Here is a 17,065-nt window from a genome sequence, read left to right as displayed (position 1 = left end):
CAAACTACTTCTCACGCTTTAGGGACCCTAAATTCCAAGGCAGCAGGGGCGGACATAACGCCTGTGCAGCCGGTTCAGCTGCACAGGGGCCCAGCGGGGGAGGGGACCCTCCACAGGACGCACAGACAGCTGATTATTCTAATGGTGAAGCAGAGAGCCGCCCGCTCCCAGCTTCACCATTCATAACTCCATCCAGCATGTAGAAGGGCCCCCCTGGCAATCTGCGGCTCACTGTCTTGAGTCTAAAGACGTGCTGTGCCGCCCACAGCTCTGAGCAGCAGGGCCTGAGCTGTATCTGTGATCGCCCTGCCGCCTGTGGCAGGCCTGTGCTGCTGAGCCACTTTACTGTGTCCGTAGCTCCGCCCCTGTTTAGGGAGGGTGGTAGCTCCACCCCATCTAGTGATGGCGGTAGCTCCACCCCCATCTAGTGATGACGGTAGCTCCACCCCCATCTAGTGATGGTGGTAGCCCCCATCGGTAACTCCGCCCACATCAGGTCCTCTCCTAGCTGTTCAGCACCTCAGAGTTGGTGCTTAATGTGTGAGGCCTGCAGCAAACCAGCAACTCAGGAGAAAGTGAGTGAGGACTGGAGGTGGCCCCTGTGCCCACTGTCCCTGCCAGACACTGAACTTGACACTTGGTATGTTATTTTTTTTACTCCACCCCTCACCCTTGTCCCCCTCTGGCCCTCCTGTGACTGGCCCTGGCCCACACTCATGTATTTTGCGGTCCGTGGATCGGCAAGATATGGATGTGGTCCATGAACGATCCGCATATTTTTGCAGACCCATTGACTTAAATGTGTCTGCAGTCCGCATTTTGTAGAGAAGTAGAGGACGTGTCACATTTTCTGTTCTGTGCATAACGGACATACGGATATGGAAAGCACCTAGAAGTCATTTGTTTTCTGCATCCTTATGTCTGTTCCCCAAAGGATAGAAAATGTGACATGTCCTATACTGGTCCCCAACATGCAGGCTCGTTAATGGGTCTGCAAAGAAAAGGCAGATGGCACATGGACGTCATCCGTGATTTGCAGATCACAAAATGCATATGGTTTGTGTCGTGTAAATTGGTTAAAAGTGTTGCTCAGACACTCAGGGGGTCATTTATTAAGACCAGCGTTGTCGGCCCCTCCCCTTCCCCGTCTACGCATTTCCACCCATAGGGGGCACATATCTGGATATAAGTACTGTGAAGGGGGCACATATCTGGGCATAGCTACTGTGAGGGGCACATATCTGGATATAAGTACTGTGAGGGGCACATATCTGGATATAAGTACTGTGAGGGGCACATATCTGGATATAAGTACTGTGAAGGGGGCACATATCTGGGCATAGCTACTGTGAGGGGCACATATCTGGATATAAGTACTGTGAGGGGCACATATCTGGTATAAGTGCTGTGAGGGGCACATATCTGGTATAAGTACTGTGAGGGGCACATATCTGGTATAAGTACTGTGAGGGGCACATATCTGGTATAAGTACTGTGAAGGGGCACATATCTGGTATAACTACTGTGAGGGGCACATATCTGGCATAGCTACTGTGAGGGGCACATATCTGGGCATAACTACTGTGAGGGGCACATATCTGGGCATAACTACTGTGAGGGGCACATATCTGGATATAACTATTGTGAAAGGGGGCACATATCTGGTATAACTACTGTGAGGGGCACATATCTGGCATAACTACTGTGAGGGGCACATATCTGGGCATAACTACTGTGAGGGGCACATATCTGGTATAACTACTGTGAGGGGCACATATCTGGTATAACTACTGTGAGGGGCACATATCTGGGCATAGCTACTGTGAGGGGCACATATCTGGTATAACTACTGTGAGGGGCACATATCTGGCATAGCTACTGTGAGGGGCTTATATCTGGGCATAGCTACTGTGAGGGGCACATATCTGGGTATAACTACTGTGAGGGGGCACATATCTGGGCATAGCTACTGTGAGGGGCACATATCTGGGCATAGCTACTGTGAGGGGCACATATCTGGGCATAACTACTGTGAAAGGGGGCACATATCTGGGCATAAGTGCTGTGAGGGGCACATATCTGGATATAACTACTGTGAAGGGCACATATCTGGGCATAAGTGCTGTGAGGGGCACATATCTGGGCATAAGTGCTGTGAAGGGGGCACATATCTGGATATAACTACTGTGAAGGGGGCACATATCTGGGCATAAGTGCTGTGAAGGGGGCATAGTGTGGGCGTTACTACTATGTGCTGGCCTTGGGAGGAGTTAGAGGCGTGACCTAGTAGGAAAGAAATATATAAACATATTGACCCATATTATCAAGATTTTATTTTATTTTGCACGTATATATTTATATCTGTATGGGTGTTTTTTTTGGGGGGGGCCCAGGTACATACTTTGCACAGGGGTCCTCTGCTGTCTGTGTCCGCCCCTGCAAGGCAGTATAAATACCCCACAAGTGACCCCATTTTGGAAAGAAGACATCCCAAGGTATTCCGTGAGGGGCATGGCGAGTTCATGTAAAGTTTATTTTTTGTCACAAGTTAGTGGAATAGGAGACTTTGTAAGGAAAAAAAATAAATAATCATTTCCCCGGAAGAAGCCAGATCTACTGATGAAACGGCGTTGGGTCAGGAGTCGGCCGAGAGATCTTTGCACCATTCAGGGTATGTTTAATTGTGTTCCTTCCATCTTAACCTCAGTCTCCACAATCGCCTCCTTTGCACTTTGTTTGGGGCGTTGCTGCCATGAGGCTCGGAGGTTTGCTCTTTCAGCTAGTATTCTTTTTCCCTGTATTTTCGTGCACTGACCTCCCGGCCTCTCCTTGGGTCCTGCTCCTCATCTGGGTGTCCCGCCTTGTGCTGCCTGTTTTATAATACATGTATCTACTGTTTATATATATATTTACAATAAAGCTTATTATGACTCCTTGGGGGTCCGATGTTTTGATATCATTCTGTCCGGTTAATATTGGTTGACCTTTATCACTGTTACAAGGCTTCGGGCCAGACTGTCCTGTCCTAACCTCTGGCAGGTAATGCAGCTCCTTCGCTTCTACCTACTGTACCCTCAGGTACTACCGGGGTTTTCCAGCCTCACCTCTGGAGGAATTACAGGGGCTGCACCTCTCTGAGATCCCCTCTAGGCTGAAGGACGGATTTCCACTGTTAGGCACTTGGCTCTCTTCTTAGGTCTTCTACACAGCTGAGGAGCTTGTTACAGTGTACTAGTGTGGGTAATTCCAGGTTGACAGCTCTTCCTTAAGGTCCATTCACACATCTGTGTGTGTTTTGCGGACCGCACATCGCTGGCACTAATAGAATATGCCTATTCTTGTCCGCTATTGCGAACAAGAATAGGATATGTTCTATTTTTTTCGGGATCAGGATCCGCATTTCCGGAGCCGGGCCGCACATCATGCGGCCCCATAGAAATGGATGGGTCCTCAATTCCGTTCCGCAAAATTCAGAACGAAATTGCGTATGTGTGAATGGGGCCTTACACTGATACATTGTAACAATCTCCCTGCAAACAGCTATTATTTACACTGATACATTGTAGCAATCTCCCTGCTGACAGATCTTTCTTACACTGATACATTGTAAAAATTTCTCCGCTGTGTAAGCAGGACAAGTTCAGGGGAGGGGTAGCCTTTGTATGGTACGGTAAATACATGTGATGGGCTTCATTTGATGCTAAGGGAAGGTCCAGATTACTGTCAGGGGTGTTTGCTGGGGATGTGCCGGTGCAGGATATAATTATCTCAGGTTGCTGTTTACATCAGCACTAAGTGCAGCTCTGGATGTGACATGATGCAACTTCACGTGTCTCGAGGCGTCCAGACTGCTGGGGGGGAACTAGAACTGTAAATGCAGCTCCAGATGTCACCTGAGTATAAGGCACAATATAACAGCAGAACTGTGAATACAGCTCCGGATGTCACCTGAGTATAAGGCACAATATAACAGCAGAACTGTGAATACAGCTCCGGATGTCACCTGAGTATAAGGCACAATATAACAGCAGAATAGTGAATGCAGCTTTGTATGTGACATAATGTATATGTACAATAACACTGTCATTGTGAATGCAGCTCTGAAGTATTTAAGTTTTTTTTTTTTTTATACTCTGAGTCTGCTGCTCCAGAGTTCAGGTGTCAGGAATGGTTCCTCCATTACCAATACTGGAAATATCGGGGTGTGAACAGTTTCTGTAGCTTTCAGAGGACAGAGTCTTGGTTGCATTTTCTCTTTTGAGCTGTTGGGACTTTACACATACGTCAGGAGGATAAGACTTCACAGAAGGGCGAGGCACAGACACTATAAAAGTACAGGCGAGGAGTGTACGCCTAGAACATTCCACACCGAGGAGACTGAGCTCGGGCAAAAAGACACAACTAGAAAGAGAGCTGCTCATGGACAGAACCAGAACTGAACCTTTGGGATCTTAGACCAACTGAGATCATACAGGACGGTGGCTCCTGACACCCCGGAGACAATCTTCTTCTCAGAAGCTACAAAGTCCAACAGGAAATTCCTCAGAAACCGTCTTGTGTTTTTATGGAATTTATGGAATTTTAAGGACAAAGTCCATAATAATCTCACATCTCACATTATTCCTGATCTTCTACATTTTCATCTGGATGGAAGCCCTGGTATGATAATGAGATCCTACAGATTGTCTCCAGTTTAGGGAGAATCATATCCTCTCATGCAGGGGTGTAGCTAAACACTCATGGGCCCTGGGGCAAAAGCTCACCTTGGGCCCCCTTTCCGTCAGTGCGTTATGGCCAAGGGCAGGCAAGCACATAGCCTTTGTGCTGTCTGAGGCAAAAATTGAAACGCCACCCCCCCCCCCCATGCCAAATTCTTGACCTAACCCCTTCCCTCCAGCCAGAGGTGTAACTTGACCAGCATGCACTTTCTATAATATCGGTGGCATCTTGTGCGGCACAAAGGTCTTTGGGCCCCTCAGGCTCCTGGGCCCGGTAGCGACTGCTACCTCTGCACCCCTATAGCTACACCCCTGCTCTCATGGAAGAAATCCTCAGACACAGAAATCCCACAGAAGTCCTTCTTTCAAATCATATCGGATTGTTGAGATCGCTTCAAGGATTTCAGAAGAGGGCTGGGGGGGGGGGTGCTTTTGTGCTTTTTCTCTATGTGGAGAGCATCAGAACTGGCCCCGGGATTTGTATATGACAGGCAATGCGTCCCGGGAAAAATTATATGCAGATTTGCTCTCTTCTAAGGGGGTAGCTGCCTTACAGTCATTGACAACATGACTAAGGATATTAGCAAACTAAGGCCTTCTCTAACAGGAAAAGTGACCCGTCTGCAGACAGCTGTTTCAGGCTTCTTGCCCCTCATCAGCTACTTCCACTAGGTGGCACCTACAGAGACAGCTTTCTTTCTTTTGGAGGAGAGCTAATCTGCATATCCCTTTTCCTTGAAATAATTGCCTGTCCTTCTCCTTACACCAGCCGTGGGACACTCAGCACCCACTGAGACCTATATCAGAGGCTTCCTATCCAGATGACCAACCTTCTTTTGTGTTGATAAGGGGCAACTGTCTGAAGGAAGGTCTCCTGCAAGTTCTGTAAATCTGATGGACACTGACAATACAGCAAGTACCTCCAGTATTTGGCACTACGGAGGTGGATTTCTGTCTCTCAGAGGAGGGCAATCTACATCGATATCAGACGGAGAAGTCACCACTGATACTGCCAATGACGTCATCTGGAATTGTATACAATATAATGGAGTCTGTTATTTGTGATGGCCTAATATCAGTTTAATGTAGGACTGGTATCATACACAATGATACAGTAGAATGACCCTGGGAGGATGAAGAAGGTAAGTCACTGAGTGGGGTGGAGATATTTGGAATAAGGCTAATTAGTTTACACATAGTGGAGACATTGAATACAGACGGGTAGGAGGGGATTTTTATATGTTCAGTAGAGATGTTGCCTGGTTGGGGAATCATCTTTGGTTAACATTGAGTAAACTGTGAGACATTGAATACAGAATATAACAATGGCTACATGTTACACTGCCCTTTTTATGAGGTTACAGTGAGGAGACAAAAAGTATACAGTAAAAATCTTTTGCACTTAATATGAGTCACAGATACCAAAGCAGGATTCTATATACTAGACATATATCTTTCAGACCTCACCCAAGCCATACACACAGTACAGTAATAAAAGGGAAGCCAACATAGTTCACTGTGGCTAACGTTTCCCATCAGAACCTGAAATCCACATGTATATTCTTGGAACAGAATGTAGATATCATGAGGATTTGTCCAGTGAGCTCACAGCACAGTAGTTTCCACACACTTTATAGGTGCATTTAATTCCCCATACATGCAGGACTACATACAGTGCATTATTCTCACCTGCAGCAACAACATTACTGAGTAATAGTACAGGCAGGAACACGGAGGTCTTCATCTTGGAAGCAGTCAGTGAGGGGGTGATGAAAGGTCTGATGAAACAGCCTTAGTAATGTAAATTAACATAAACGTCATCTGCTGAGATTTCACAACCCTTAATGTTGTGTTGTATCAGGCTATGTTGTGATGTAGAGGAATGAGTGACTCATTAGGCCAACGTCACTCATAACATCACACCCCTCAGGCATCATCATTTTCTCTTCTTCATACTCTAACAATAAGGCGCAGACATTTTATTTGTGGATAACTTGTAGTGATTTGGTGCATCCAAGGAATTCTGACATTCTGAGACTTATAGTATAATAGCTGAGAAGACCTCTGTACAGCAGTAGGCCATTCTTGAAGGCAGATAACTGAGATGATTATCCTTTATTCATATATCACCACCATATTGTGCAGCACTGTGCCTTACATAGCAGTCAAGTTGCAAATGCAATCTCTAATACAATATAAACAAGAAAAGGCAAAGAATGTAAAGAAAATATACAAAGCAAATAGAGGACTGCCCAAAACGAGCTTACAATCTTCTAGACAATGAGGACAGCATGAGTTATGCACGGCATACATGGCTGACATTTAGTTACTTATCTTCACAGTATTTGGTGATATTGTAGTAATGTAAATAAATATAAACCTCATCTGCTGCAATTTCACCCCCCCTCATGACATGTTTTATCAGGCCATGTTGTGATATAGAGGAATGAGTTTGGTGATATTGGCTTTTATTAACACAGGGGTAATGTTGGACCCCATGGCGGTCCCCTGACATTTATTCTAACGCTAATATAACAGATCTTAGAGACAAAGCTTATACAGAAAGAACATTTTGCAATTAAGATGAGTCACATATATAGTAGAGAGGTTCCATAGATTACACACAGATCCCTGGAAGCACACCTGACCCACATACAGAAGCCATGAACCCTCAACACTGTACAGCCGCCATATTAGTTCGCTTTTCTTTGGATGACTGTATGACAAGAATTAATCAATAAGTCTTACATCAAATAATTACAGGTCATGACAGTTAATTAAGGAACAAAAACTAAAAGTAACCTGGTTCCCTGTAGTTACAATTTCCCTTTTCGAAGCGAAACCAATGACATCTATTATTGTGTCTGAATGTTGTTAGTCACAGAAGTTTGAGAGCATGAGGCTTTAGCCAGGGATAGAGTTGCACACTAAGGCTGAGTTCACACTTCAGTTGTTTGATCAGTTATTGTAAGCTAAAACTATTATTTCTGTGGAGGCTTCACTACGGTTTTTGGCTCATAATAACTGATGGAAATAACTGCCCAAATAACTATAACTATATACAGTATGCGGATCTCACCTGCTGCAGCACAGGTTAGGAGTAGTAGTAGAAGGAGGAACATGGTTGGCCTCATGCTGGAAGCAGATAGTAAGAGTGTGTATCTCATTGAGAGGTCCACTGGGTGAATGAGCCTGTCAAATCTTTAAAGTCATGTGACTTCCTTTAAGACTTTCCTACTTTGTGTCGTAAAAAACTTGGAAATTCCCACATAATATTTGTTAGTTACCAGGCAACAAAATTACATCATCTTCCCTGCAGTTGTCAGGACGTGCCAGTGGGCTGACACAGGGGCTCCCTCCCTTTTTCTGACAAACTCCGTGGATCCTACATCTACTATTGACCCTTTAAAGGTGTTGTCCACTTTCTGGTTACTGTTACCCAATGTGTTTGTCAGATGACTATACGGCACTTACTAATATAGCTTTTGTTGATATTCTGCGCCATTTTCTATATTTCATAAGGTATATTTCAATCTAAACGCACTGTATCTGCCAGTTTCACTTGCACTGTTGCAGGCTTAGTGCAGGGGCAGTGTGTTTGAGTCGGGGAAGCTGAGTGATGTGTCTGGTCACAAGACTCTCCGTCAGCAGCCGTCTTATGGAAAGGAATAGAAGTGAGCAAAGTTTTGAAAAATTTGATTCAGCCGATTCGCCAAACTTCGAAAAGAAATTCTATTTACTAATAAATTTGTCACGAAAGACACTATAAATCAGGTATACCCAGGCCTCTCAGTGTGAAGGCTTGAAAGTTAACTCTTTATAACCTCTGGGCATTTAAAAATGGTACATGCAGAGGGAGCCATGGTGGCCGGATGTCTGCTGTTCTAAAGAGCAGACACCGGGCACTAATGTCCGTGACCTGCGATAATGGCAGTTGTGGACTTTTATCCCTTCAGATGCCGTTACACCATAACAGCAACATCCCCTGTTTGGCTAACATATTATATGGCAGCTACTAATTTTCAGCCTTCTTTCCGTAATGGCAATAATCCTGCTGCCGTATCTGATCCATCCGCCATGTTCGGCCCATCTGATATTAACCGTAATACCTTTTGAAAGCAAAATACCATTGGGCTCATAGTATGGAGGGATCCTGGACTTTATAGAGGGATCCACATGGGCTAAAATTTCGTTGCACTGCGCAGTGATGTAGAATTTGTTTTCAATTTGTTGTGGCTGTCAGAGTGACACCGAATAAAATTTCCATAACAGAATGTGGTAGCTAGGAATGATGAATTTGGGTCCAGATAGTGGAGCGATTATCTGGTAAACCAGCATAGTTCCTACCATAAACAATTACAATAAAAACTTTTATTATTTTTTGCGCTAAAAGAATGTATAAGCTACGATGAATTTGGGTCGAGTTGGTGGAGTGATTTGTGTGGTTCATTCGGATAACCAACAAGGTTCCTCCATGCTAAGTAGTTATCTGACCCTAGTTGGTCCGCGTCCAACATCTTTGAAGGACAAGTGAAGTTCAGCAATAACAGGCATGTGATATCTTTAGATTCCCAGGGCTGTACGCCCGCTACACTGAAGGGATCAACGTGCGCTTCTCACTGTCACGGTACCTCCCGTGTCAGAGGTTAGAAGATCTAGGAGACTGGCTGCATGTGGAGTTAACTGACAGTCTCTTGATTCTCAGTGTTGTTATTTGGTAATGACCACACCTCTTGTCAGGTGCAGCTGGTGGTCATTACTGCGTTCCCCATTTATTTTGATCTCACACTTTAATCCATGCAGTTGATATTCTCTACTTGGATTTGGAAGAGTTGGTGTGTGGACCTTCCTGTGTTCCCGCTCATCCATTTTCTATAAGACAAGTTGTACTGCTCTTTGTATTTGGTTTTTCCCTTGTGAGGTTGTTACTAGGCCTCAGGGAGACACTGGTTCATTCACCTGGGAAGGAACCAGTTGTCTCATTCCCTGTCACTACCTTAGGGCATGTTTAGGGCTCCTAGGGTTTACGTTACGGTGTATGTATCTTCCCACCTTCAGGGTCTATACATAATGACAGGAGTCAGGGCTAGGTTTAAAAGTTTCTTAGGAGGTGTCCATTTCCCTCTACCTTGCCTTGAGGACTAGCTCTTTGTCTTTTCCCTTCTGTTGGTATTCTGGTGTTCCTCCCCTCCCCACTATTCGTGACATTATCAACCGCCTAAAAACCGCCATTTTGTTCGTATCAGTGCAGCAATGGATCCTATTTCTGCACTGGTCGGACATCTCCAGGGGCTGTCTTTGGAGGTAGCTGACCTCCGCACGACCGTCTCACAGATCCAGAGACCACAGGTGGCTGGTTCCGACAGCGGGAACCAGGCCTGCCCTGAACCCAAGATGACTCTTTCATGAATATCCGAGTCATTGGAGGCGTCTATTTCCCTTGCTGTACGTCTTGATATACGCCTGAGGGAAAGATCTAAAGTTCCTCAGTCTCAGGACTTAAAATCATATAAGGTGGCGGCCTCTTCTGACACTTTGGGGGGAGAGACCCTTGAGTTCATGCCAGTGACGAACCTATGCAGTTGGGGTAACTATTCCTGGACCTGGGGATAAGAACTTTAGGCATCAGAAGGGACTCTGCTTTTTCTGTGGAAAAAGGGAACATTTTGTTAACTTATTTCCTTATGTTCAGCGTCAAGGAAAAACAAAAAATGTGTTTAATCCTCATCTCACTCTTGGTGGTGTGGGTGAGGAATCTGAGAATTAACTTTTGTCATTTACCGGTAGTACCTGATTTCTCCTGTCTGCCGAGGTAGTGCTAGACTCCAAAACTGTGGAAATTGAGGTGTTTATTGACAGTGGGGCAGGGGTTAACCTAGTTTATGGTCACTTTGTTCATATGCATAGTTTGACAGCAAGTGCATTAGACAAAAATATTTCGGTGTTTGCAATTGATTCCGCTCCACTCACTCAAAAATGTTTATCACAAATTGTACAGGACAGCCATTTAAAAGTGGGTGATTTTCATCAAGAATCCATATTGTGTTTTGTGCTGGAGGGTCTGCCTGCTCCGTTGGTGCTAGGGTTATCATTGTTAAGTAAACATAATCCTACCATCGATTGGCAAGCGAGACAGATTCTTTATTGGAGTGATTATTGCATAGACAACTGTCTTAGCACGTCACTTTCTACCTTCGTTTATTTCTGATTTTGCTGATGTATTCTCTGAAAGTGGAGACCAGGAGTTACCCCCACATCGTGAGTATGATTGCCCCATCAACCTTATTCCCAGAGCTAAATTGCCCAAATCTCGGTTGTATGATCTTTCTGAACCCGAAAGAGCAGCCATGCAAGAGTATATCACCGGCAGTTTGGCTAAGGGACATATTAGACCCTCCAAATCCCCAGTGGCTGCAGGGTTTTTCTTTGTTAAGAAAAAGGACGTAACTCTTAGGCCATGTCTGGATTTCGTTTAATCGTATCACTGTCCGTGACCCTTACCCCCTTCCTTTGATCCTAGATTTGTTCAATCACATTGTCAGTGCCAAGGTGTTCTCTACGCTGGATTTGAGGGGGGCATATAATATGGTAAGGGTCAAGGAGAGGGATGAATGGAAGATGGCCTTTAATACCTCTGAGGGTCATTTTGAAAATATGGTCATGCCTTTTGGGTTAAGCAATGCCCCTGCGGTTTTTCAAAATTTCATCAATTACATCTTTCATCATCTGGTGGGCAGGGTTGTTGTGGTGTATCTGCATGATATTCAAATTTATTCTCAAGACATGGAAACTCTTCAGGATCACGTGAGACAGGTTTTACAGATCCTTAGAGAGAATAAGTTGTATGCTAAGATGGAGAAGTGTGTATTTGCAGTTCCGGAAGTACAATTCCTGGGTTACCTACTCTCATCTTCAGGTTTTCGTATGGATTCTGAAAATGTCCATGTGGTGTTGGACTGGGATGGACCCGAAAATCTGAAGACGCTTATGCCAGTTTTGGGGTTCACCAACTACTACCGTAAATTAATTTTGAACTACTCGACTGTGGTTAAACCTTTAATGACATGACTAGGAAAGGATCGGATGTCTCAGTTTGATCTGATGCAGCATTACAAGCCTATTCAGCAGTAAAGGAATGTTTTGCTTCTGCTCCTATACTGGTGCAGCCGGATCTGTCACAGCCATTTATTGTGGAAGTTGACGCATCTGAGGTAGGGGTGGGAGCAGTTTTGTCGCAGAGTCCTTCACCTAGTAAATGGCGCCCATAAGCATTCTTCTCTAAGAAACTCTCGGCTGCAGAAAGAAATTATGACATAGGCAATAGAGAATTGCTGGCCATTAATTTGGCTTTTGAGGAATGGCGTCATTGGTTGGAGGGAGCAATTCATCCTATTACGGTAATTACCTATCACAAGAATCTGGCTTACCTGGAGTCAGCTAAATGTCTGAACCCTAGGCAGGCCAGATGGTCGTTGTTTTTTACCAGATTTAATTTAATTGTCACCTATCGCCCTGGGATTAAGAACGTCAAGGCGGATGCTTTGTCGCGTAGCTTTCCTGGGGGGGGGGGGGGTAATTCGGAAGATCCTGGTCCTATCTTGTCTGAAGGGGTAGTAATTTCTGCCCTATATCCCGACCTTGAGGCTGAGGTGTTGGAGGCCCAGGGAGATGCACTGGATTCTTGCCCTCCAGGGAAGTTGTTTGTCCCTTCTGAACTACGGCACAAGGTGTTCGAGGAACATCACAGTACAATTCTTACAGGACACCCTGAGAGCAGATCCACGGTCGATCTCATCTCTCGTAAATTCTGGTGGCCGGGGTTGCGTAAATGTGTGAAGGGCAATGTGTCAGCCTGTAGTACCTGTGCACGTGCTAACGTGACACATACTTGGCCTTCAGGATCTCTACTTCCGTTGTCCATCCCATCCAGACCTTGGACTCATTTGTCCATGAACTTTATCACAGATTTGCCGAATTCCTCAGTGATTCTAGTGGTTGTTGATTGCTTCAGTAAGATGTTGCACTTTATAGCATTACCAGGGCTACCTAATGCTAAAACTCTCGCACAAGTGTTTGTTGACAACATCGTGAAACTACATGGTATTCCCTCAGATGTGGTGTCTGATAGGGGGACTCAGTTTGTTTCCAGATTCTGGAAGGCATTCTGCACTCGCTTGGGAGTACAATTGTCCTTCTTTTTGGCCTTTCACCCTCAGTCAAATGGACAGACTGAGCGCACTAACCAGAATCTGGAGACTTATCTGAGATGTTTTGTCTCAGAGAATCAGGAGTGGTCTTCTTCTTTGTCTTTGGCTGAGTTCGCCATAAATAATCTTAGGCAGGAGTCCACTGATAAGTCGCCGTTTTTTGGGGCATATGGGTTCCATCCGCAGTTTGGCACATTTTCTGTTTCTGAGACTTCTGGTATACCTGAAAAGGAAAGATTTTCCTCTTCTTTGTCATCTATTTGGTGGAAAATTCTAAATAATCTGAAAAAGATGGGCAAGAAGTATAAACGAATGGCTGACGTATGAGTGGTCCGGACAATGAGAGTGGGTGATTCTGTGTGGCTGTCCACAAGAAACATTAAGTTGACAGTACCTTCTTGGAAGTTGGGCCCAAGGTTTATTGGTCCGTATAAGATCTCTGCCATTATTAACCCGGTAGCCTTTCGTCTTGACCTTGCGCAGGCTTTAAAGGGGTTGTCTCACCTCATTAATCAATAGTCATTCTGTTCCTTGCAGTCTGATGATTGATTTTGCCATGTACTTTTGTTGTCCATTTTTCCTCTTTTTCCCCAACTAAGACCCCCAAATTGGCTGCTCATTTCTAGGGGTTACGGCCACTACTGTAACATTATCAACAGTGGCCGCGCAGGCGCATGGAAAGATCTTCAGCCGGCTGCTCTGGTGGCCAGGATTTGCAGGAAGTGAGCGCACACCTATTCATGCGCATGTGCAGTGACTCATAGCGCCGACCTCTGTCAGATTCTCCTGCAGATTGTATATACATAGATCTGCAATGAGCAGGACACTGGGTCATTGAGGCTGCTATGCTTGGGTCAGATTTAGGTGTAACCAAGTTCGTTGACGCCAGTTGCAGCTTGCGCAGGTACTGTAAAAAGGCCCCTTCTAAGATGGTATAGCTCATGTACTAGTTAGAAATGCCAGAGGGGGATATTGTCTCTGTATTGTGTCAACGGTGTCTCCTACCTGTAGTACGGCTGGACTCCTGTATCCTGCTCACATGCAACAAAATTGAGTGTTGTAAATAGGAGTAATGGAGGAATGATGGAATTCCACACAGAGAATAGGGTCCAACTTGTCTTTACTTGAGGTTATCTTATGCAGCTTTAGATCCATACAGTTATACAGCATTAGTCTTGTGTCCCAGCAGGTGTTGGCAATATGTGGCAGGAATTATATATATATTCTGCATCTGAACATATGCCTTTAAGAATCTGGCAGGTATCTGTCTTCTGCTCTGTCTTGGGTTCTGCTTGGTTTGGGCCTGACTAGCTATGGAGGTACTTATCTTCTCCTTGTATTTTGGAATCTGTACTTACAGGACTGCTCGCAGGGAATGGTGGTGGCCGTCCTGGAGATCTGATAGTTCTGAAGCTTGCTGCTTTCTTTGTCATCCAGCTGAGGTAAGGAACTTAGGCTGGGAAGGTTGCTTTGGGCCTCAGCAAAGGCCTGAATCTTTGGTTGGGATCCCTGTTTCTGGGAGCTCCTATTCACACAGCCTACCCCAACAGGGGGTGGCTGGTACACTGCCTAGAACTTTCTATCCTCCCTCTGAAGTAGGATCTGGGAACATTCCACTCCTCCTCAGATGGGGGAAAGCTAAACTGGAATGGTCTATTCCAGTCTAGTATACTAACTGGCTTTATTCTGTCTACATATGCTGCCACCTGCTGGTTGTACATGGATATTACAGCATATACATTCAATACAGACATAGAAATGGCATACAAAATCAATGCAAGGTCAGATTACACAAGATGACAACACATCTACACTTTAAACATCATGAAGCTGAGTTTTAGTGACATCCTCTGGGATGTTACAGATCTATAACACGGGAGCTTCTTTGCACAGGCAGAAGGTGGGATTGCATCATCCCTGCCCTGCTCGTCTGTGCTTTCAATCAAACATATCAGCACCGCCCCAAGCAAGCTAGAAATCTAGGCCCTGAGAGGAGTGCGGCAGCCAGGAAAGACCGAGGTGAGACAACCCCTTTAAAGATTCATAATGTTTTCCAAAAATCATTACTGAAGAGATATGTCGAACTTTCTGAACCGTCCTCCCTGCAACCCCCTCATGTCATTGTGGACGGAAATCTGGAATTTCAAATCGCCAAGATAGTGAACTCCCGAATTCTCCGTAGATCCCTGCAGTATCTTGTTCACTGGAGGGGTTACGGTCCAGAGGAGAGAATGTGGGTTCAAGCGGCGACGTTAATGCCAGTCGCCTTGTGAAAGCCTTTCACAGGGAGAATCCGATTAAGGACGGTCCTGGGTGTCCGGAGGTCACTCGTAGAAGGGGGGGAGGGTACTGTCACGGTACCTCCCGTGTCAGAAGTTAGAAGATCTGGGAGGACTGGCTGCACGTGGGGTTAACTGACAGTGTCTTTATTCTCAGTGTTGTTGTTTGGTAATGACCACACCTCTTGTCAGGTGCAGCTGGTGGTTATTACTGCCTTCCCTATTTAGTTTGGTCTCTCACTTTAATCCATGCGGTTAATATTCTCTACTTGGATTTGAAAGAGTTGGTGTGTGGACCTTCCTGTGTTCCTGCTCATCCATTTTCAATAAGACAAGTTGTACTGCTCTTTGTATTTGGTTTTTCCCTTGTGCTGGTTATTACTAGGCCTCAGGGAGACGCTGGTTCATTCACCTGGGAAGGAACCAGTTGTTTCATTCCCTGTCACTACCTTAGGGATGTTCAGGGCTCCTAGGGTTTAGGTTCGGCGTATGTATCTTCCCACCTTCAGGGTCTATACATACTAACAGGAGTAAGGGCTAGGTTTAGGGGTTTCTTAGGAGGTGTCCATTTCCCTCTACCTTGCCTTGAGGCTAGTTCTTTGTCTTTTCCCTTATGTTGTTATTTTGGAGTTCCTCCCCTCCCATATTCGACAGTCCTTCTTCCCTATGACATCTCACAGTGAATGGTGGACACCTCGGGTATGTGGGTTTTATAGAGTTGTGACATCAAGGGGATGGTATCTGCTGATTGGCTGGGTTGCTGGCATTATGGGTGCTCCTTTGTTCGGGCTTATTACTTTGAATTTGCAACATGTGCAGCTGCCATTTTAAGAAAAACAGATTTTTACACAAAGTGCAAGGAAATTGGGATTTGTGGGAATCAAATTTTTCCTAAACTTCGGATTAAATTCATTCAGATATTTTTATATTCACCTAGAAAGGACTTTATGCGGAAGTACGAAGACATCGCTTTGAAATATAGCAAATGAGACAGAATATTAACAAAGGTATGTCCAGTAACCCTTTAGGGTGTTAACTGGGTATCAGAGCAGCTAAGGAGTGCTTTACTGGCGATATAATGGAAACTTTATTCATGTGCGAATCAGGCCTCTCTACTCTTTAGGGGATGTGTCTATATAATAAATATTCTTAAAGGCTACAGGACATCAATAGGGGACGTACATTGCATGCATAAATGTATTTACCTCTCAATAAGCATACAAATATGTATGTACAGAGCTCCCTCCAAGGGTGGCTGTATAATCTGTATGTAGTGAGCTCTCTCTAGTGGTGGCTGTATAACCTGTATGCAGTGAGCTCCCTCTAGTAGTGACTGTATAATCTGTATGTAGTGAGCTCCCTCTAGTGGTGGCTGTATAACCTGTATGTAGTGAGCTCCCTCTAGTGGTGACTGTATTATCTGTATGTAGTGAGCTCCCTCTGGTGGTGGCTGTATAATCTGTATGTAGTGAGCTCCCTCTAGTGGTGGCTGTATAATCTGTATGTAGTGAGCTCTCTCTAGTGGTGACTGTATAATCTATATGTAGTGAGCTCTCTCTAGTAGTGGCTGTATAATCTGTATGCAGTGAGCTCCCTCTAGGGTGGCTGTATAATCTGTATGTAGTGAGCTCCCCTAGTGGTGGCTGTATAACCTGTATGCAGTGAGCTCCTCTAGTGGTGACTGTATAATCTGTATGTAGTGAGCTCCCTCTAGTGGTGGCTGTATGACCTGTATGTGGTGAGCTCCCCTAGCAGTGACTGTATAAGCTGTATGCAGTGACCTCCTTCTAGTGGTGGCTGTATAGAGCCCCCTAGTGGTGGCTGTATAATCAGTATGTAGTGAGCTCCCTCTAGTGGAGGC

General features: G+C 45.1%; 1 protein-coding gene across 3 annotated transcripts in view; it reads right to left on the bottom strand.

Annotated features, from left to right (window-relative positions):
- LOC120990544 (carcinoembryonic antigen-related cell adhesion molecule 21-like) overlaps nt 1-17,065 on the bottom strand; it is a 35,952-nt gene that overhangs the window by 13,951 nt on the left and 4,936 nt on the right. The window contains exons 1-2 of one of the 3 annotated variants that reach the window (XM_040419425.1): nt 7,769-8,956; nt 6,408-7,651 (exon numbers count right to left, since the gene is read on the bottom strand). The exons of 1 other annotated variant lie outside the window; for it this stretch is intronic. In XM_040419425.1, the coding sequence (XP_040275359.1) occupies nt 6,408-6,462 (55 nt within the window). In that variant the 5' untranslated portion in view covers nt 6,463-7,651; nt 7,769-8,956. Of the gene's footprint in view, nt 1-6,407; nt 7,652-7,768; nt 8,957-17,065 lie in introns of those variants that run through there. One more of the 3 variants, XM_040419422.1, reaches the window with a different exon arrangement.

The sequence above is a fragment of the Bufo bufo genome, chromosome 2, assembly GCF_905171765.1.
Source record: "Bufo bufo chromosome 2, aBufBuf1.1, whole genome shotgun sequence".
NCBI classification, from domain to species: Eukaryota; Metazoa; Chordata; class Amphibia; order Anura; family Bufonidae; genus Bufo; species Bufo bufo.
This window is presented reverse-complemented; position numbering and strand designations above follow the sequence as displayed.